Source organism: Typha latifolia, chromosome 15 (assembly GCF_019914945.1).
Source record: "Typha latifolia isolate L0001 chromosome 15, TyphaL0001v2, whole genome shotgun sequence".
Lineage (NCBI taxonomy): Eukaryota > Viridiplantae > Streptophyta > Magnoliopsida > Poales > Typhaceae > Typha > Typha latifolia.
In genome coordinates this window covers 6,269,998-6,293,080 of record NC_133100.1, presented here as the reverse complement: position 1 = coordinate 6,293,080, position 23,083 = coordinate 6,269,998, and the positions used below count along the sequence as shown (strand labels likewise).

The 23,083-nt window shown below is 36.0% G+C and overlaps 2 protein-coding genes across 5 annotated transcripts; one reads left to right on the top strand and one right to left on the bottom strand.

Annotated features, from left to right (window-relative positions):
* Nucleotides 1–325: 325 nt before the first annotated feature.
* LOC140802422 (putative disease resistance RPP13-like protein 1) lies at nt 326–9,232 on the bottom strand. 2 transcript variants are annotated; one of them, XM_073157945.1, is made up of 4 exons: nt 8,815–9,232; nt 967–3,976; nt 759–875; nt 326–638 (listed from the first exon to the last, which is right to left on the bottom strand). In XM_073157945.1, exons 1-3 carry the CDS (start codon nt 9,103–9,105, stop codon nt 778–780), a joined length of 3,399 nt encoding a protein of 1,132 aa, XP_073014046.1. In that variant the 5' UTR covers nt 9,106–9,232; the 3' UTR covers nt 326–638; nt 759–777. The 2 variants fall into 2 exon arrangements, with proteins under 2 accessions (XP_073014046.1, XP_073014044.1); XM_073157943.1 differs by having other exon boundaries at nt 326–875.
* Nucleotides 9,233–16,150: 6,918 nt separating this feature from the next.
* LOC140801942 (cytosolic Fe-S cluster assembly factor NBP35) lies at nt 16,151–21,307 on the top strand. Of its 3 annotated transcripts, none has more exons than XR_012111555.1 (4): nt 16,169–16,299; nt 16,466–16,567; nt 19,181–20,144; nt 21,098–21,307. XR_012111555.1 is itself a non-coding variant. In XM_073157338.1 (4 exons), the coding sequence occupies exons 1-3, from the start codon at nt 16,257–16,259 to the stop codon at nt 20,080–20,082; spliced, it is 1,047 nt and encodes a 348-aa protein (XP_073013439.1). In that variant the 5' UTR covers nt 16,169–16,256; the 3' UTR covers nt 20,083–20,114; nt 21,098–21,307. The 3 variants fall into 3 exon arrangements, 2 of the variants coding, with proteins under 2 accessions (XP_073013438.1, XP_073013439.1); XM_073157338.1 differs by having other exon boundaries at nt 19,181–20,114; XM_073157337.1 differs by lacking the exon at nt 21,098–21,307 and having other exon boundaries at nt 16,151–16,299; nt 19,181–20,344.
* Nucleotides 21,308–23,083: the final 1,776 nt, after the last annotated feature.

Genomic DNA, 23,083 nt, shown 5'->3' with positions numbered 1-23,083 from the left:
TTAGCAGATGAGTCACGATGCCACTATTATTTGTGTTTGTGTTGGGGGGCTGGATCCATGAATTTATCGAAGTTGTCTTGCACTCTTTTATACTTTAATTTTTTTTTTTATGTATAGTTAATAGAGGAGTTTATCTTCGTTATTCAATTATCATGTTTTTTAGATCAATTCAAACTATTTTTGGTGTAGTTTATTTTGGATAATAGCGGGTCCCGGACCCCACTTGGTATAAAAATAACATCAGGCTCTTCTCTAATGCGCCGACGATTGGAAGAGTTATAAGAATCTAAAAAATATTACACAAAATAATAAAAACATACTAAAATTACTACTGCCAAATAGAACTAATAATTTATTCCATAAAAAAAAATACTACTTTCTCTACCATACACAACGCAAAACTATCCTAAAGCGAGTAAAAAAAATGCTAAAATGACCAAGAATCTAATTTAAATAGAAGACATTCTGACATAGAAAACTTACAGAAGAAAGATTTTGAGTTTAGGAATCCTATAAGAATTAGGATAGTTGACAGAATACGACTAAATGATAATTAGGAAACCACAACGTCAGATGCAGAGGAGGACTGCTTCAGTCTTTCAGATGATCAGCTCTGGTAATTAATAAGCGAACATGACCTTGAAGAGCATCAGCAAGCACAAGTTTATCAGGGATGGCCGCCTCAACTGAGTTTCCCCACACCAATTGCATGCTGTGAAAATGTTCATTATGAAGCATAATAGAGTGAGGAGGCGTACCAGTTGGTTCTGAAGAGTTTCACTTCTTTCTCCTCTTTCTCCCCCTTTTTCCGTCCTCTTCCTCCTCCTCCTCCTCATGCCCTTTTCTCTTCTTCCTCTCCCCGTCATCAGATGGTTCTATAAGATGAACAGAAGAGAGAATCATAAGTGGATTGTAGTCAATGATATCGTTACCAGAAAAATGTGTCGGGTCGAAGGATTAACTTACTAGGAAGCTGGATAAATTTTCTTATAGGAATATGCTTGATCTTGGGCCAGTCGAAGCCGACTCCTTCACCGCACCGTTGCTGTAGTTCTGCACTGCAGTTAACTAATTCAAGGCGTTCGAGTGATTCTGGCAGGTGCGGCAGTGACTCCAGATTTGTGCAGTCCTGTATTTGCAAGCTCCTGAGGGAGGAGAGGTGTGAGAATCCATCATCGGCAAAAGATTTCTCTTTAGAGTTCTTGATGGTCAGTTCCTTCAGAGAAGCGAGACCTTCCCTTGAGAGCAGCTTGGCGAGCAGCACGGGGTCATCTACGGTGAGCTTGTGGAGCGATGACAGCAGGGAGACGAGCTTTGGGCAGTGCTTGACCTCTAGGTTCACGAGTGATGTCAAATGGCGTGCGGGCAGGGATGTTGAATCAGGAGAGTCCTCGACAGAGAGAGAGATGAGCTGGAGTTCATGGACACTGCCCTCATCCATCCGGGAAGAACTATTTACCAGGCGGTCCAAAAGGAGGCGATGACATCGGCGTATCTTGAGTTGCTTCAGGGAACTAAGAACTCCAAAACCGCCGAAAGATTCAAGATGAGAGCAGGATTCAATATGAAGATGTCGGAGACCTGTTAGGTGGCTCAGCACATCCTCGGGCGGGAGAGTGGTCATTGACCGGACGTCAACTAAATGCAGATAGGTAAGAGCTCTGAGTTCTTGGAGACAAGAAGAGAGCGCCTCGTTGGTAATGTTGCAAGCCTTGATGGTAAGTTCTCTAAGCGCTGTCGGCAGCGGCAGTGGGGAAACATGCTGTAGATCTTCTTTAACCACCAAGACTGGGCAGTTGCCAATTATAAGTCTGGTTAGGTTTGTGGGGAGCTTGGGCAATCTCCTAAGTTTCAGTAGATCTTCTAGCCGGAGTGTCTGGCAACGAGGGATCAGCTCCTTCAAGGATGGGAGTTCCTCCATGCCACAGTCGGAGAGCGTAAGACATTTGATGCATCGGAAGTGTGAGCCCCCCTTCATCCAAGTCGGGCATGTGGAACCCTGATAGCTGACCACAGTCAATTCTGCAATGTCTGCAGGTGGTTCAAAGCCCTCAAGAGCATCTTCCTTCTCATTAGAAGGGCACTCTAAGCCTAAGTAATCAAGATGCTTCATCTCCTTCAACTTGGCCTCCATGGCCATCTCTTGAGCTTTGATGTTCTCTAGCCACTTAATGGAAAGAACGCGAAGCTCCTTCATCCTACGTAGCTGTCCTATCTTATGGCTGACCTGCTTTTTCACTGATGTCCCTTCTTTGACAGTGATATCCAGCACCCGCAGATTAATCAGGTTACCCAAATCGTTGCATATGCTCGACAAGTGTTGGCCTTGTTGGGTGAAAGTGAAAGACAACACCTGGAGATGATAAAGAGTGGAAAAAGAGTTGGTCTTCTGTACTGGAGTTTCACCTAAGTTCAGAAACCGAAGATGCTTCAGACCACCTAACACTCCAAGAAACTTTGCTTCCTCCCGGAAAGACAGGGACAGGACACGCAGTTTTTTCAACTCCTTGAGAAGCTCTTCAAGAAGACCATTTGCACTTTTGCCCTCAAGATCCTCCATGAAGATGAGGGTGCGCAGGTTCTTTAATCTGCAGATGCTCTCTTTGTGCTCAGCTACCTCGTTTACCCGGATGGATAGATGATGGACCGTCGGTGGGATTTCTTTACAATCTTTCTCTACTCGGAAGCATTCGCCCTTGGAAACCCTTTCGGCGAAATCATGTAATGACTCATGCATGACATAATACATCCCATCTTTATCAACCTTAGACAGCCGGAAGTAAGACATCGATACCAGATCGTCCAGGTACGCCTTGCCTATATCCACCATGTCCACCGTTTGCTCACTTGAATTTAGAGGTTTTATAATGAAACCCTCTGCAATCCAAAGAGAAATAAGATAGGATTGTTTAAACTCAAAACCTTTAGGATATATGCTACAAAAAGAGAAGCAGCGCTGCAAATGCGCTGGTAACCGCTGGAAACTCTGCACCGGAGCTATTAATGTCTCATCCAACCAGTCATTCTCGGAAACTTCCCTCCAGTACTCCACTCCCTTTTGATGCAATTGCATACCCACTCTCTTGGCTGCTGCTGGATCTCTCTTCAGCTTCTGAGCAATTTTCTTGCCAATCTCTTCAAACTCCTTCCGGTCCCATGGACTACTATTTGATGATAAAGCAGGCAATGCATACCGCATGAAATGCTTTATGAACTCACCTTCTTCTAGTTCCTGCAATTTGTACAAGTTGCCTCCTATCGCACCAAAGGCTTGCGCTGCTTTAGTTTCTTGAGTTGTTATGAGAATCTTGCTTCCGCTCTTCCCCACCTCCAAACATCTGAACAGTAGCTCCCATTCATCAATGCGATCCTTGTCCCACCAGACGCCGTCCAAAACCAGCAGAAAGTTTCCGGCCTCCAACTTCTTCTGAAGCTTTGCTTGAAGCGAATTTAAATCACTGGGAGTGCCCATAGTGGCCATTGTAGTACAAGTAGTAGCATGTCTATGGCCATAGTGATCGAAACATTCAGTTGATGAAACGAATTCCAAGATCTTTTTCATAGCAGGGAAGGCGCGGAAAGGGTGCGATACATTGACCCACATTATCCGGCTGAAATGATCTCCAGCTTTCTCATGTTCACATACATACTGCGCAAGTGTGGTCTTCCCAATCCCAGCTCGACCAAATATGGCGACTACTGGAAGACTTGTAAGTGCAGTGCATCCTCCGTCGCTCACTGGCTTCCTCAACTTCTCTATTATGTTTCTTCGATCTGTGTCTCGACCTAGAACTGTGTTAAGGGGTACCATGCTGATGATGTTCTTATCTTTTGTAATGTGTACATCCAATAGCTCACGGATATTACCCTTCGCTTTGGTGGAAGCATCTTCTAATTTCGCCAAAATAGACTTTAGTTTTATCTTTTTTATCAAACTGAGTGATCCATTCTTTGGCGTTTCATCTTTTTCTGATACCTGAGGAAGGGTAGGAGGAAGCAAACCTAGTAATCAATAAAAATTAGATAAAAAAAACCCCTTAATTGAGCTGAAAATAATAGAGCATAAAAATAGGAATTGACAGATAATAAATAAAAAAAGAAACTTTGAGCAGAACCAGCGGTTTGTGAGATCCTCTCTCAAGTTGGCCTAGAGCCTCTATAGTATCAGTGGCATAGCATGGAGAGTGTGCATTTTTAGTCTCTTTTGCTTCTCGTTTGGTTGGTGCATAAGTCTTTCTTATATACAAATTATCTCACTTTTATTTATAAATAGCACCCAAACTCCATTTTCTTTCTAGAAACGTGCATAAGAGTGTATAATTTTAAGTTATATATGTTTTTCTATCTTTGAGTGAAGAAGTGAGAAAACTTTATCAATCAAACAGGGCTTTAATCCTTGTAAATCATGATTAATGCAATCTTTAACTCAATTCGAAAGTCTATATAGAAGCTTTCACTTTTCCCTCTCTTAATTCCCAACATGTAACTATTACTTCTCAAAGAAAGACTGTGGCAGGTATATACTAACTACTTATTTATTATCTATTCATCTCGTATTTATTTAGAAAAAAAGAAGAAAAGTATTGGGGAGTTCGTTTAGTGAAACAAAAAACCAGCGATTCTATAAAGTCGAAAACCATTTTGTTTTTTCTTGCAAATGATCAACTAATGGAGTCAACCTTACACTAAGCATTCCCTAAGTAAAGATTGAGTGCCATATATTAGAAAAAGGTAACATCCTAGTTTCTGGAAAAAAAAAACAAAACTGGAGAGCCTACGCTTCCCCTTTCTACTGTCTTATTTGTCTGTTGCACCTTTTTCTCACACCTTTATTTATGTGTTCCCACATATTAGTTAGATGTGTGAGTGTTTTTTTTTTGTTAGATGGCAAATTCATAGACATAAAACATATTAAATTCATGTGTATAATTTTAGAATTATTATACATGATCAAGGCACACATTACTTAGGTGTTTGGAATAAAGAATTCCAAGTTTTGGTTCAGAAATTCAATATTTCATCAAAAAGTATTCAAACGATTTGGAACAGAATGTCAAAAGCTATGTTACGAACAAGATCTAAACTGATTTAGATGTAAAAAAATTATGAAAATTTAGGTAGTGATAGCATCGGAGTTAGAGTTCTAATGGCTCTAGTTAAGAAAACAGTAGAGATAGGTCAGAATTAGGCAGAACGGTAAATATCCAATGTTGCGGTGGTCGTCGGAGGGTGACAGACGGCCAAGGGTGGTGGTGGACGGCCGTAGGGTAAGATGACTGCTGGAGGAAGGTAGTGGCTAGGGTTTGGAAGCTTTGGAGATTCTACGACTATGATGTACTCTTAGAAAAGTAAAGATAATCTAACGGCTACGATAAAATAGTAAATACGGTAATAAAAAAATAACCAAAATTAATTAATTATCAATGCTTGGATGCTTAACAAGGAGCTCAACCCTCTATATATAGAGGTATGTTACAACGAGTTCCATTAGGACTAGCTCTAAAGGCTAACACTTCTCGAATTACAATTTGCCTTAAAGACTTACATGACTTAATTGGACTTGCTTTAAAGACTTACTTGACTTAACTAGACTTATTTTAAGGGCTGTCATGACTTATTTTGACTTGCCTTAACAGCTTATATGACTAAACTAGAGTTGCCTAAAGACTTAAATCATGAAATAATTAAAAGATAAATAAATTTGATCAATCGAGCCCAATGTCTCTGACCCGGATCACATCAGACCATCAAGGAGTTGGAGCATCTTAATGAGAATATCAAGTAGCTAGAGCATCTAAAGAAGAAAAAAAAAATTCAAACTCCAAAAGCAATTGGAGATTTCTCACTCTTCTGTTAAATATTCAAAATATCTTGTTATGTGATAAAATTAGATTTTCAGATATAGATGTGTATGAACAGATGAATTTGAGATATGGTTTACATAGAAAGTCAAGTGTCTCAAGTTTGTTCTTCAAAATGCTAAAAGTGTATTTGATAAATTTAAGGGATAATTTTACTTAGATCCTATAAATTATGACTGTTTTTTATATACACTCATTAATTTTTTTTTATTATCCACATACACCCACTTGAATTAAGAAGAATATCCATATACATTCATTTGAAATATTAAAAAAAAGAACTATATGAATCTAAGCCAAAAAACCTTTTGGTTCAAGGGATGTACACTATAATTTTTTTTTCTTAAAGATGTATATAAAAAAGAGTAATAATTCAAGAGGCCTTAGTGAAATTATTCCTAAATATAATGTGAGTTTAAAAAATCTAAACCAACTACTTAGATCTCAAAAGAGAGGAAGGGAGAAAGAAAAGACTAGGATGTTATGGTAAAAGTTCAAATCTCTCTTTTCCAAAAGTGTAATATAATGTATATTTATCTTTTTTTTTGTCAAATCTTTTTGTGATGCAAGTACTTCTCATGTTCAACTTAAGAGGAAAATGTTAAAGAACATGTAGAGAAATAAAATATGAATATTGTGACATCTAATAATTCATCTTCCTATCTGCCATGAGATCAAGGGTCACGTGAAACCAAAGAATTTCACTAACAATGACATGCCCTTAAACCACTATTGGCATAATGCACCTAGACACAATTATTTTTATTAAAATTTTAGTGTTGGTAAATGTGTACAAAATATCATAAATATTTTTACACATATATATGAGCATATTTGCAAGTTTTGATAAGATTTAGTTTGAAGAGTTTTAAGATTTGAAGTATTTAAGTCAGCGCGTTCACTATGCATTCACAGGCTTTCAAATACACTCCCCGCAAGCGTTCACAAGTACAGAGGTAGTGATTTGGCTATTTGAATGCATCGTGTAGTTGTTCATAGACGTTCACACATATAGAGTTTCAGATTTGGCTGTTCGAACATGCTCGGGAAAATTAGTCACCATGTTCAAATGCACTCGGGCCATGTTCAAATGCCCCCAGGTAACTTGTAATTTTTAGAGTTACATGAGATCTGATTTGACTTAGATTTGACCTTAAATCTAAGATGTATTTAATTTATATATAAAAGGTATATAAAAGGGTTCAATCTAACAATAAAAAAAGTGGCATATAATCATATCGAGATAATCTTTTGTAGTCTATTAGAAATCACTTCTCTAGTTTAGATAGAATGTGCTGAATCGTTTTCATCTCAACACATCTATATCAGATATAGAAGAACTATGTCTCGAGAGTCGCTGAGACGGAATGATCAATCTCGAGGGTTAGTGATATTAGAAAACCTATCACGAGAATCAGTGTGTCATAGGGTCTAACCAATAAAGTTGATACAAATTGAGTTGTGAGAATCGACGGTTGATGTGTAAGCTTCTTGTTAATTGCTACAAGTTTTATTAATTCGTTTTGATCCAAGTTTGCATCTGTGATTTTTTAGTTGGTTTGGAGTTTTTCCATAGAAAAAGTTTTGTGTTTGTGATTGTTCTTTTTATATTTTATTTTTCGTATATTATTATATATAGCGTGTGATAGATCCTATCTTCTAAGTGTTCACATAAATTCAGTTTTTCAATTTTCATATTTTTCATAGCTACATCAAAAATGGTGGATTTGATTACCACTACTCTATTTTTCATACTATAAACTTGGTAATTATATAAAATAAACTAACAACCAACTTATTTCTTCGTATCATTGAGTAAATCCGAATTAAAGAACCCCTATTTTATATCGTATATTCAAATAAGAGGAGATAGAATTATTTTATGTACTCTTTATAAAAGTACTGACCAAGGCTTACTATTTATGGAGCAATTCAAAATTTCTTTCACTTCGACTCTTTTTGCCCTCTTAATTAATATATCATCTCATCAAGTGTTTAATATTATTAATTATACCCCCATGCTCTTGAAAAGAAATTTAAAACTCATGCTAATATGTTTTCATGCTCGATCGTTTGCAAATGCTTTACTCTTCTCAACCTCTGATCTGGTGTAGAGAAGGTAGCATGTCATAATCCAGGCTGATAGAATGATCTCAGAATTCAATTAGGCAAGTTTGACCTCTATTGCTAATGGAGCATAGCCAACTTTTAAAGAAATTGATTTAGTTTCAGGTAATATTGGAATACTTTGCTATGGAAATATCAATTCCCACAAATTATGGATACAAATATATATAATTTTACCACTATCCAGTGCGTTCTCACTTCTAGCTTGAGGCATATTTTTCTTTCGTGTTCTCTCACTTCTTTCTCTATTTTTTCCTAAAATTTTTTATCTAAATAGGAGAAAATATTTTCAGTAAGTTATAATTTACTCATCTATGGTTTTGTTCGACTTAAATATAAATTCTTATACTTTAACTTCAAGTTCTTAACTATGTTGTTGTGATCTAGGTAAAATTGCTACTATAAAATTTTTTTTAAACAAACTATCCGTACTATCATTATATCATATTATATTTCTATAGGAGTGACTAAGTTTTTTACATCACCGTTAACAATTAATTAACAGTTGCTTAAGTTTAAAGTATACAAAAGTAGGTTGATATTTACTCAAATATTTCTCTCATGTTACTTTCGCTCCTCTTCTCTCTTGTCTTCTGCTTCCATTCAGTTGGGGTATTACTTCATAGATGTTGAATTCTTCTGGACTGAATAAGGAAGCAAATGAAATCTGATGCTGGGACGAAATTACTTACTCTTATTTTCAGATAAACTAAGATAGGAAATAGACTATTACAACAGATAATATATATATATATATATATAAAGAGAGAGAGAGATAATTAACTTTACTGTAATTATGTTAAGAATACCAAACGTAGGTACGTACCTTCTTCTCCACCTGTTTCTGAATGCGTTTGTAGTCGACTTCGTCGAGTACGTCCTCTGCCTCGTAGATCGCTCTTTTGAGTTCTGAAAGCCACATCACAACCTTATCCTTTTGCTGGCTCTTCTCGGCTTTCTCTAACATCAACTCGAACAGTGGAAGGATGGTGGTTTCCAGATCTTTCAGCTTGTCCGCCACGTTGGTTCCAAAGTAGGAGAAGCCTTCGTTGATCACCTTAGCAAAAATGGGCGACAACACCCACCCTAAGCCTGCCAGTATTGCTACTTCGGCCATGGAGGAGGAGGACAAAGGATGAAGGAAGCAATTAACTGTGAGTTTGAGAAGAGAAGCAGCAAGGAATACTGTATATATAGTCCACTGTCCTTTGGGCTTCCATTGTAAGTTTTTCAAGTCGCCTGGATCGGTCTTTTTAAATTTGGAGAATTTTTTTTTTATATATACATCTTTCATGACTCCTCTAACTCTCTAAGGTCAAGATCAATGTAACAAATGATATTTTATGACTTGCTAAGGTTAGCGTGATTATCTCCAAAGATTCTCGGTTATCAGATTTCCAATCACGTTGTTCTTAATCTGTCCATTATTAGTTGTACAAGATAGACTAGGATTTTGTAATTATCATTGTGTATCTAGGTAGCTATTTATTTCCTAGATTAGTTGTTGGCTTGTTGCTTTCCTAGATTAATTATTATTAATCCTAAACTTTAGGATCTGAGCTTTTGTATATTGGTTTGTTTATGGCAGACTTTTGGAAGTAAAGAAAGACATTGAAGACTTTGCTCTCAAACCCATTGTTTTTCTACTAATTCCATTGATTTTCTACTACTTGCATTATCTAAGGTAAAGGGTGTTTGATTGCTACAAAATAGAGAAAAAAAGCATCCACTTCTAAAACCTTCTCTACCTTAATCACTCCTTACTTTTCTTTATTAAATTATTAAAGTTCTCTTTCTAACAATTGAACACACCCTAAATGTGAGAAGTACGATCTCTTCACCGAATTACAGTAACAAACTACTTATACACGACAAGATTTTAGAATTTTTTTTTTTTGGCATACCCTTTTAAAATATCTTATTTGTATATATACTCTAGTAAAGTTGATATTTATTTGTATACTTTTTAAACTAATAAAAGTTAAAACCCTTAATTTTTGCACAGAGACCCATGAGAGTTAACCAACAATTGAGTTTGATCCATGTAATAGTGGAAGGCAAAAATATCTTTTTCATACATTGCTCTCAAATAAGACCATCTTTTTTATTTCATCTACTAAATACTTTAGATTTTATCCATGCAAAACCAATAGGTTTGGAAGGCTATTCACACAAATACCAAAATTTTTTTTATGAGTATACAAGTAAATAAAGATCTTCCAGGAGACCCACAAAAAAGAAAAAGAAAAGAAGAAGAAGAAGAAGAAAACAACCCTAAATCCATTTAATTTTTGGGACAATTCTTACTGTATTATTAAAAAACATCAAATAATTATCTTACCCTTAACTTTTATCTTTTTTCTTTCTTTCAAAACAAGGGTAAATGGTTTATAAATTGCCTAAAATTACGTTATAGGCGCATGATATTTTGTAATAAAAAAATCAAATGGATAACTAATGAAAGATAATTTACATAATTAATGGGGTTTATAAGCCTGAAAAATAAATGAACTTGTCATTGTGAAAATAGTTCAGATCATTAGGTGTAATTATTTCTAATTTATTTACATGATTCCATCCTCAACTACTCCTAGAAGATTAGTCATATAAAATCTCTATCATATGGAGCTGGCTCTTGGATTATTCGTAGCTAATAATGAAAAAGACATATATATATTACCAAACTAAAAAAGATGGATCCAGGAGGCTTGAAAACAAGTGCTGAGATAGAAGTAGACTACCTGCACCCTAGTAGTTGAAAACGGGATGGATAATATTTTATCCAGATTCGATTTGAAATATTAAAGGGGGATAGAATAGTGATGCAAAGTCATTGTTGACGATGTATGCTGATGATGTAAAGATTGCTCGCAATTTTCACAAATTTTGAATGCCTAAATGATGTAAAGATTGCTCCTCCCCATCAACACTTCCCAAGTAAACCAGAGCTTTTGTTGAAGTTAATTATCAAACCAAAGATACTCTCAAAATTAAGCTATTATTATGAAGTAGGAGACCCAAATATCTAACATAAACTTCTCAATCTTCAAACCTTTGCTCCTCCCCATCAACACTTCCCAAGTGAACCAGAGCTTTTGTTGAAGTTAATTATCAAACCAAAGATACTCACAAAATTAAGCTATTATTATGAAGTAGGAGACCCAAATATCTAACATAAACTTCTCAATCTTCAAACCTTTGCTCCTCCCCATCAACACTTCCCAAGTGAACCAGAGCTTTTGTTGAAGTTAATTATCAAACCAAAGATACTCACAAAATTAACAATAAAATAGAAATTTAAGGGCAGGAGTTTTTTTTATCAAACCAATCTTATTTCCTTAAGATTTTTTTCAATCTTCCCAAGTACTATCTCCATACTGAAGGTTCACAAATCACAACACCCCTATTAATGAACTTCTCACTCAAGTCGGTAAAAAGACCATTATGTCTAGCTTTATCTAAGATAACATCCCACACTCTCCTCCTCTCTTATCTCTAATAATACTCTTGAGCACATTCCTCTCCTCTTTCCTCTCTCCTCTCTCCATCCTGAGCAAGTTCCTCTCCTCAGCAAACTGCGATGTCAATTCTGCACTCTTGGCGCACTCCACCATGGAGTGTAACCTAGAAGTATCATCATCTCGTTCTCATCAATCACACACTTGGGCTTTGTCATTCCTGATCAAGAACAAAATTTTGGGCTTTGCTCACCACCTCAGGCCTCAGATGGCTTGCCTTAGGCGAGCCCACGTTCCTCCTCCTCTTCAATCCTTAGCAGCTCTTCTGAGCCCTCCAAATCACCATTCTTGTCATCGATAATTGTAACACCCACACCTTTAAAATAATAAATTTAGCGCATGCACCATGCAAGTGCACTCTAACCGCAGCGCACACGCTTAGTGTGTGCGCTGACCCAATGCGAGAGGTGGGAGAGAAAGGTGTCGGAGTGGAGCCGGACTCCACTCCGCCCCCACTCTCCCCCTCGTCTCTATATAAATCCCAACACCCCCTCTTGCTCTCTTCTTTTTGCAGTCTCTCTTGCTGTTCTACCTTTTCCTCTCTTTTCTCTATTCCATGCCGCCAATGAACTCGACGAGGATCGCGTATCACTGGAGCGCTGGCGGCCAATTGGAAACCTCAATCTAATCCCCAAACTTATTATCGTGCGAGGAGGATTTCTAGATTCATGAAGAGCCGACTATTTAGGAGAGTGTGTCCGATTCCAGAGATATTTCAGGCGAGTTAGATCCTATGTTAGTCTATGAATAATATTATTGTTGTGCTGATAATTACATTATGTCATTACTGATTACTTTACATGCATTATTTGTTTACTTTATGCTTAGTTATGATATATGTTGTCCTGATGATAATAATATATATAAGTAATAGAAGATAAGGGCACCACATGCACGTATCATTGTTAATCTAGTCCCAACTAGGCAGTGCCCCTCTCACCCACTCAACCTGGGGTTGAAGGTAGAGTGTATTGTATAGTATTATTATATTAGCGATCTACACTTGGGGTCGTTAGCTGATGGAGCATTTAGGTGATTACACTGCCTTATTTGGAGACTAGCCTAGGATGATATTAGAAAGATGTTTGAGAGGTAGGGTTATATCTCTAGCGATACCCGAGAATGTGAGTCAGGAAGTCTATTGAGCTGTGAGCTCTTTTTCATTGTATGTGATGATTCTGCTTTGTGCGATGATTCGGCTACAAGTAATGATTCTGCTCTATTTACTATAGTGGTGATGATGTTGATGATGGGCCTATAACTGGGGGTCGTAGTCTGATGGCCACTAATAATCGATCATATGCAGCATCGCCAGACATATATAGGCGATAATACAACTAGATGATTAGTCCCCTCGTTATTATGTTTGCTTTGTGGAATATGACTTTATGGACTCGGTTGCTATGTGTATTTTTATACATTGAGTTATGATGATATTATACACTCATGTGTGTTATGAGTAAATGAAAGTTTATTAAAAATTACATTGTACACTTTTACCTTAATATGTTGATAATTATGGGTATGCATTTCTATTTATCGTGCAATATATTATTCATAGATTACTATTGGATTATACTTATTGGGCCGTATACTCACCGTCATTTTGGTGGAAATATTTTAGAGTTAATTATGAAGGATGCAGATATTGAGGAATAGCGGATTTATTTTTCTTATTAGGATTGCTTATTCTGTTATTTTTAGTTGGACTTTAGCCCTACGAGGGTTATTATGTTTTAAATTTGTGTATAGACTTGTATCCATGGAGGCTTGTTGATACTATGATAATTATAAATTTGGATTATTTGCTTGAATTAGTATGGTATTTTTAGACTTATCTTAGATACTTTATGAGATTATTATACTGAAAGGTCATGTGAAAGTCATGTGGATCTTTCCACGTGAGGAGCACGTAATTTTTAGAGATGTGTGTTTCAATAATGGCGGGGAGAGATAGATGACAAAAAGAGATATAGAAATAGCAGGAGAGTAAGATAGAAGAGGATTATTGATGCGGGTATTATGAAGATGGATTTGAAAAAAAAAGGACCAACTTTTGGAAACTGAGTTGTGTCTACAACTTTCAAAGTAAAAGAACCGAAGAATTGTGAAATTTGGAGGTTTTTATGTGTATGCAAAATTCTAATATTCGGTAGAAAAAAAAATGACTCTTGAACTATAGTTGTTTTTTCATGTATGTTTTCTATATTTTTGTTGACACTACTTCAATTAAGAAAAAGAAACTATATAGACCTCATAAATGAGAATACATGTAGAAAACCATAATAACTTAGAGTCTAACTGAAATTTAAAAAAAAAATTGATCTTAGTGTGAAAGAACACAGACAAAGAGGAGAAGCGAGATTGGTTCCCCAAACCAAATCATGTATCTATATTTTATAGGGATTTTTTTTATAAATCATACCTTATATTTTATCTATTTTATGATTCATACCTTATCTTTAAAAATTTTGTAACAGACCTATCATTTTCCCTATAATTCTCATTTAATACTATTTTGACTAACTAACATTGACCAAGTTACTAAAATATCGTCACAATTTTATCTCATTTTTTATATCCTTTCACAATCTTCCTTATCTACATCCTCCTCTGCTGTTGCCGCCGCCACCATCTTTCTAAGAGAAAAAATGATAAAGAAGACATGAATAATTTAGGTATTTATAAATTATTTTGTATCTGATAATGAAATATTTTTTTAATAGTATCATTAATTACTTCTAAGACCCCTTTCTATTGCTTATTTTCATATATATATATATATATATATATATATTTGATACATTAGTCCCTACAATTCTATAAAACCTTTTAATTGTCTTTCCGTCTATGCTATTTTAGGCGAGAAATTATATTACTCTTAATTTAAATAAAAGAAAGAGAAAGAAATTGAGGGTTAAAATTATTCTATGATGATTTTTACCTATGTTATCAGGTGTGAGAGATATCAAAATAGTCAAGGGGTTAAAGTGTCAAAAAAAGGGGGATCTATGTAAAAATGGCATAGCTTACGGTTCTAGTAGTAATTAACGCATTTTTATTTGACCTAATTCAAAAAAAAGAAAAAGAAAAAGAAAAAGAAATTTCGAACTTGAATCCAAAATTTTAGCTCGATCTCCCTTTGCCCTACGCCGCCTTTGCAAGCCTCCTGTATTAAGCGAAATTATATAAATCACATCCGATGTTTTACAATTTTATAATTTGATCTTTTTTTTTCTATAATTTTATATACTATCTTAACATTAATTTAACTAACTGACATTATCTACTAATCAAATTACCCTTAAAAGTTCTAATTTATCCTACTAAACCCTACCCTACTAAATCTAATTATATTCCCCAAATTAAATTCTACTCTAGCATCCTGCACTCCAATGCACCGGGCTCCATATATATTAAAATAATAATATAATATATATTATTATATTAGCTATTTTAAATTACTTAATAGGTCATTTTAGTGTTATTATTTTTTAATAAAAAATATATGGTTAGAAAACTCTCATTGAGATCTTTAAAATAAGACTAATATTTAATAGTTTCAGAAGTAATTTTAAATTACTAATTTTTTAATTAAACGCATCGAAATTACATTACATAAAATAAACATCGAAATAAGCATTACATGTCATTAACTAAAAATATCAAAATTGCATTAGCAAAAATTAACCAAACATAATAAAAATAATAGATGTTTAATATTCTCGTAAGTCATCTTCGTAAAAATAATAGATGTTTAATATTCTCGTAAGTCATCTTCGTAGCCACTGGTTCTGGTTCCGTAGCAACCGGTTCCGGTCTCGGTTTTATTTTTAATGTATTTTATGTTTGATGTATTTTATATCTAATATATTTTAATATTTAATATTTATATTGAGAATAATTTTAAATAATTATATTTTAGGACACATAATTTATTAGACTCATTTTTTATAAATATTAAAAAATTTAAAATTTAAATTACCTCAAAAATAATTTAATATTAGACTCATTTTAAAGGTCTCGATGCGACATTTCCAATGGTATTATTTTTTGTTAAAATCCGATTAGTAAAACTAATTATATATTTAGTTTAACTAACTAAATTATTTAATAAAAAATATAAATTAAATTAAAATTATTGAATGTAATAATTATTGAGCAATTTTGGTATTTCAAAAGGTTGAAATAACAAATAGAGCCGGGCTCCATTTTTATAGTGGGGCTTCAAATTTGGAGCCAGTTTTAGAGTCCCATTGAAGCTCAACTGGGCTCCCGATTGGAGTTGCTCTAAATCTAAGTCTTCTTCACCAAAATTAAAACCCCACTAAATCTAAATTCTATTCCCAAACTAAACCTCATTCCATTAAATCTAAATACTCCTTAAAACTAAACCTTACCCCTGGTAACATTAAAATATCATTCCCTAAACTAGATCCTCTCTTGTAAGGGAAAATTTAAGTATTTTATAAATTACTCAGTGTATTTTAACAATATTACTTTACTGAAAATTTAAATATTTTACAAATTACTCAGTGTATTTTAACAGTATTAATTACTTCACTGATACTCTTCTGTTTTGTTTTGATTAGGTTAAGTCAGGATATTATATGAAAATTAAAGAGGAAGAGTTAAAAAGAAAATAGGGAAAATATAGGGCCTGATTTGTAAACTTCTTTTAAAGAAATCCACACCGCCTCTGGAATATATCTATTAGAGAGAAGTCTAAGAGAAGAAGAGAAACGGAGAGATGGAGAATGGAAGCAACGAAATTCCGGAGGATGCGAACGAGCGTACGTATAGTTCTTATTATTATTTTTTTGTTTTTGTTTTGGTGAAACAAATCTTTTTTACCTTTTATTAGCATCTATGCGAGTAGAAATTTCGATTTTTTGGGAGAAATTTTCTTCCCTTATCTGATGATTCTTAGGGTTTGTTTGATCTCTTGGTGATCTACAGATTGTCCGGGGCCTCAGTCGGAGTCAGCGGGGAAGTCCGATTCTTGCGCCGGATGCCCTAATCAGCAGATATGCGCTACTGCTCCCAAAGGCCCGGACCCTGGTATGATATTTCTGAGTTCTGAAATTTTGTAGATTAGATGCTCAGTTCTATCTGAATCCTGTTAAAGGTGCGATTTTGATGGATTTTCTGTTTATATTGATACTGTTAACTGGGTGTTTTAACTTGTTTATTGGTTCAGTAAATGTGAGATTTCCTAAATTATTGAGAGATATTGGTGCTGTTTAGATATTGTCTTTTTGGCATATGAAGATCGTCCATAGGGTGGATTGGAAAAGAACTATATGGCTTTTATTGACTGGCAGTAACAAGTGTGTCCAGAACTTTATTTGTTTAATTTTGTAGGATTTAGGTCTTTTCCCACCATTATATTAGACTTGCATGGAGAAAATCAACCTCTAACTAGCTTGCAGTTAAGGTGTTTGTATCTGAATACCTTTTAAGAAAAAGATTCGAAGAGTCATGCTTCTCATATAGATAGCAGAAGTTGGTTGATTTAAGAGATTGTCATATAGATAACCTGGATAATATACTCAAGTTATCTTGTAGACCACAATAGTAAGGTGAATGAATCCCAAAATAAAATGCACAGATAGTGTCTTTTGTGCCAAGGATTGCCGTGCCACGACACTTGTCGATTATGCCACGAGAAAAAAAAAGGCTTTGTCATTGGCTAAAGGGAGAGAAAAGAAGAGAGTGAGAGGGAGACTACATACCATGCCACCCTCGTCGTTGCTGTCATTGTTGCCTTCGACACTTCTCTTGCCGCCCCTCTCATCTTTGCTTGACTAGAGGAGAGCATGCCCTAGATGTCAGGAGGGAGAAGACGACCCAAAATGGGTCGAATAAAAGATCGGGTTTGTGGATGTCTTCTTCCTCCCAACATCTAGCACACACGCTCACCTCATGCCACATGTCTATTGTGCTGGCACAACAATCCTTACTGTTATCATATACTAACCTACATACTTAGTTAAACAAGTGAGATACATTAAATAACATTTTATCAATGTAGTAAAGGGCGTCCATGGGTGGCAGGCGGTCACTCCACCACCCAACGTCTAGGCGGAAGGCGGGTGCCAAAACGGTCTAGTATTTTTATATAAAAAATAAAAAATAATTATATATGATATATATTTTATATAGTAATTTACAACCATAACAATAAAAGATCACAAATTAACTATATGTATATATAAATGTATGTGTGTATATATATTTTTTATCAAAGTATACATATATATATATATATATAACCACTTCTCTTTTCAAAGCATTGTGGGTTATTATTGGAATGATATGTTTTAGAAAGTCAGATTTTTCTTTCTCCCCAAGTACCTGAATATCCTTGGATTTCCTCCCTTCTATAAGCTAATTGTCTCTTTTGCATCACCATATCTTTTTTGTTTCTTTTCCTGTTTTGTGAAAATGGTTTTATTTTCTGTTCCTTCTAACTCTTCATGTTCTATTATTATTATTTCTGAATCATTATCTATGATCATATATTTTAGCAAAAGTATGAAAATAATAAAAAGTTATGATCAAAGCTTTAGATTAGATGATTAGTGTTGGATCAGTATATATAGAAGATGATAGTCATATAGTCATTTAGAGAAGATCAGTAAGTAGGTTTTGTCATGTCCATGTGCCATCTACAGTATTTTCTATGTTATACTTCCAACGATAGGCTTAGTCATGCTTGAAGCCATGAACAGTTCATACATGAAATTATGAACTCTTGTGTTCAAGGTTGCTTAGGTTCAGGGAAAGGAGGGAAAAGGAACAGTTGTTCTTCTGACTGAAGTGTTCTATTTTTGATAAATTCATAACTGGATCATGGTCAAATTTTGGAACTCCTAGATTCAAGTCCCATTAAGGACTAGGGAATAATTTTTTCTTATTCCCTTGGATCCTCACTTGGGATTATGAGCATTTGGATCCTTATCCTAGTGACTCAAATCCCTTTAACAAAGAGGAACTTATCTGTTACACATTTTATGGAACCTATTTTATTTGGCTCTTCTAATCATTTGTATGGCCTATTGGGCTGATTAATTTTATATGGCTCTTTTGGTCATTTGTGGCTTTGTGCTATGACGAACAAAGTTTCTTTTATTGAACTTTTTGTTCCTTCAAGTACTGGCAGTTCCTTTTCACAATTTTCTCATACCATGTTTTAGGGTACTGAATATAAGTAACCTATGGGTTTGGTGGATTCACTATTGGAAGAGTTTGAATGGAGTTTATGATAGGACAGTATGATAATCTTGAGCGATTTGATTGTACTTGTAGTCAAATTTTGGCTACACAAAAAATTACAGAACATTGCAAAATTTGAGATTCATACAAATAAACAAGTCTTCCTCCTAAGTTGCGAAACTATAAGTATGAGAGTTCTCAAATATATTAACAAATTAATGAACTTGGCAGGCACAGAGAAAGTATACCTTACTATGATCATAGTTATGTACTGTTCTCAGTTATTCATGTATTGATGCATAGATACACTAGATGTCTTACCTATTATGTCTACTAAGATAAACCTGTTACTCTTTTTCATCTATGTTCCAATAAATAAGACCTTGTTGCTTTAAATGGCACAGTATACAACGCTATGATCAAGCTATTGATGGAATTTTAAATTTTTGCTATCAGACTTGGTTGCTATAATGGAGCGAATGGCTACTGTTAAGCACAAGATACTGGTATTATCTGGGAAGGGTGGAGTTGGCAAGAGCACATTCTCTGCCCAGCTGTCCTTTTCTCTGGCTGAGATGGAACACCAGGTTGGCCTTCTTGACATTGATATATGTGGCCCGAGCATTCCCAAAATGCTGGGCCTTGAAGGACAGGATATCCATCAAAGCAATCTTGGTTGGTCTCCAATCTATGTTGAATCAAATTTAGGGGTCATGTCCATTGGTTTCATGCTACCCAACCCCGATGAGGCTGTGATATGGAGGGGACCCCGCAAGAATGGACTTATCAAACAGTTCTTAAAGGATGTGGATTGGGGAGAGCTTGACTATCTTGTGGTGGATGCCCCCCCTGGAACATCTGATGAACACATTTCAATTGTACAGTTCCTGCAAGCCACAGGAATTGACGGTGCAATTATCGTAACCACTCCACAGCAGGTGTCACTGATTGATGTACGTAAGGAGATAAGCTTTTGTAAGAAAGTTGGCATCCAGGTTTTGGGTGTTGTGGAGAACATGAGTGGCTTGAAGCAGTCACTTTCGGATCTCAGGTTTCTGAAATTTAGTGAGAATGGTGATGAGAGTGATGCTACAGAATGGGCACTGAATTATATTAGAGAAAAAGCTCCAGAGCTATTGTCCATTGTTACTTGTAGTGAGGTGTTTGATAGCAGTCAAGGTGGAGCTGAGAAGATGTGCAGAGAAATGGGTGTCCCTTTTCTCGGAAAGGTGCCGATGGATCCACAGCTTTGCAAAGCTGCAGAAGAAGGGAGATCGTGCTTCACTGACCAGAAATGCACTGTAAGTGCACTGGCATTAAAGAGCATCATACAGAAGCTGCTTGCCTCACATCTGTAGTTTGCCTTAGACTTTCTCATACACACTTGAAGGTTTGTGTCCGTATAACATGTTTCTCCAAGGTATCTTTGTTTTTGCCAGGCTTTCTTGTTTCTGTAGAAATCTTCGTCATGTAGTTTTGTAGCTTTTTGTTTGTTGTTATATGAAATTGTGATTGTTGAAATAATTGAGAGGCATGAAATTTTAATACACATTACAATTGAGATTATCTCCTTTGTTGGAGATATGGGATTTTAAATCTATGTTATATACATTTGATCTAGGTGCTCCTATGTCCGATGAACGCTGTGGTTGTTATACTTCTTATCTTCTATTTTTTATTAAAAAAGAGTCGTGTTATTGAACATGACATGCAATCTTTTTCATGATTAGGCTCAGATTATTAGTGTGGAACAGCAGGGTAAACGCATCAAATGCAGCTGCAGAACCGCTTATACTGCTTACAATTCATGCATCTGAAAACATTGTGCATATTTTTCCCCCCATAGATCTCCAATATCCTAAAAACGTAGAAGTATGGCAGTTAAAATAGACGAGCAGCTTGAGCTTGTCTCACAAAATTCATGCTAAGCCTGATCCAAAGTCGGCTCTCACCGGCTCGACTTGACTAGGTTTGCCTTATATATATATATATTTGTTATACTGTGTATAATATACAATTATTAGATTTTAATCTAAGGGCTTGTTTGTACCTCACCCACTCATCACCATAAATGCAGATTCCTAGAGAATCCACCACATTAAATTATATGCAATTGCAACTCAAGTACCACGTCGTCTCTATAGGCACTTGGCATCCCATACCAAATGGGATCCACCAAATTAAATCTCTCTCCTTTTTGGACCGGATGTCCCTATATTTGACCTTCCCTCTAATTAGCCCTCCTATGGGTTTATTTTAATTCCCAAATCCATTTCACAGTGTTATAATATTTCATCTTGGCTTGGGCCTTAGATAATTCAGCTCTCAGTAATGTGATCATCTGATTCCTATCCCTCTAATATGATTTCACAGAATCAAAGGAAGGAATGGGAGGAATGGAGTCGATGGAGGTCGCCAACTGCGGTGGTGTCTAGTCCTACAAAGCTTGGAATAGTGTGAGGTTAAGACTGTTATGAAAATTGGTATTAAATTACTACTTGGCCAGTGAAAGGCAATGTGCCTATTTCTTTTGTTTGAAGCTAGACATGTAATATAAATATGACTCGAGACGGTCATTAACTATCTCTCCCTCTTTCCGTCCCTCTTTTCGTCTGACTGTGGATGATAAGCTGTGTTGAAATGAATAATTCCTTTCAGAAGATGTGGAGGAAAACTAAGCCTCGATCACTCACAATAGTAGAGGGTAGACCATGCAGCTTGTAGATATAATTGAGGAAAAGTTCGGATACTTGAGGGGGTAGTGTAAGGGTGAGTGAGAGCCATAAAATGTGAGTACTTGCTCATTCTGTCCACTACAACAAAAATTACCTCTGTATCTTCTAATTTTGATAGTCATTCTATAAAATCTATAGAGATGAGATGAAGGAAATTACCTAATATATACTGTTGTGATGTTTAATGATTCCATGTGAAAGAATGTAACGATCCTGAGGATTATGGACAACCAATTTGGGTAATAATTTCATAGCAAGTAGCAAGAGTATCTCCTTAGTAGGAATTAGAGACATCCATTAACCAAGCAAGTGTGACACTCAGAAATGGCTGACGGTAAACTGCCCATATCTGGTAGTCTTGAAAGTGCATCAGTAGCTTTATTTAATCTTCCTTGCTTATAATGTAGGTCATGATCAAATCTCAACAGTTTTGATAACCATGTTTTTTTTTTGCAAAGCTATATATAATTTCTGTTCCAAAAATTATTTAATGCTATGATAGTTGTTATATATGATAAAATGGGTACCTTCCAAATATGATTTCTACCAAGTAATCACTGTTACTATAACTAATAGCTCCTTTTAATATGTAGAGTAAAAAAGAAATTGGGTACTTAAATCCTTAGGCAATCTTTTTTTGACTGCAAAAGAGCTGAGGTCAGCTTCGATTATTTTGCTGTCGCCACGTGTCCGCGTCGACAGCTAACAGGTTACATAATTCCGGTGGAGCGTTATTTAGACGCTCCACGTGGCAGTACGCCGAGGCCAAACTGGCCTTCGCTGCTGCCCAGTCTGCGACCGCATTGGCCTCTCTCCCAACATGGGTTAACCTGACCTCACCACACTCACTAGCTAAACGCGCGCATTCACTCGCGAGGTTTCGGACGCGCCATGGACTGCGCTCTGGTTGCTGCACGCAGCTGATGGCCTCGGTGCAGTCAGTCTCTACCTGTAGTCTGGATCCTCCCCCCGCCATCCTCAACGCCAGCCGGATAGCCCAGAGTTCGGATTGAAGCGCCGAGGCGCCCGGGCACGGCTCCCACCCTGCCTGAAGAAACTCTCCCTCCGCGGTACGGAAGATGGCCGCTGCTCCGCCTTGGTACGCACCAACTCGCAGGGCGCCGTCGGTGTTTGCTTTGATCCATCCCGGCTATATCAACTCCCACTCCTCTCGGCTATGTGGGATGACATGTATTATAGGGTAGTGAAAACCTTACTTGGTTTTCTTAGTTAGGTGCCTGCAAACATTCATAACTGGCCTATAAAGTACAGTCACTAAGTACAAGATATTTAAAACTCCATATGTATCTCATGATATAGGCCATTGTAATTAAGTTATTGTAGTCATATTTTGTGCCATAATATGTCTTTATATTGGGGGCAACTTTTTGGTGATGGCAATTAGAAAGAGCCTGATATTTATTATTCTTTCTAGCTCTACTTGTGGGGAAGCCCCATTGCCTACCTTTTTTGTAGCTTTGAGGATGTAAAAGGTTGTTCTTGTTCATTTTCTATTTTTCTATGAGAGGGAAGGTTGTAGGTGTGGGTGTAAAAGTACTCTTGTTCAGCAAGACCAACATAGGGGTTGATACCATGACTTCTTTGAGAGCTGAAAGACTGATTC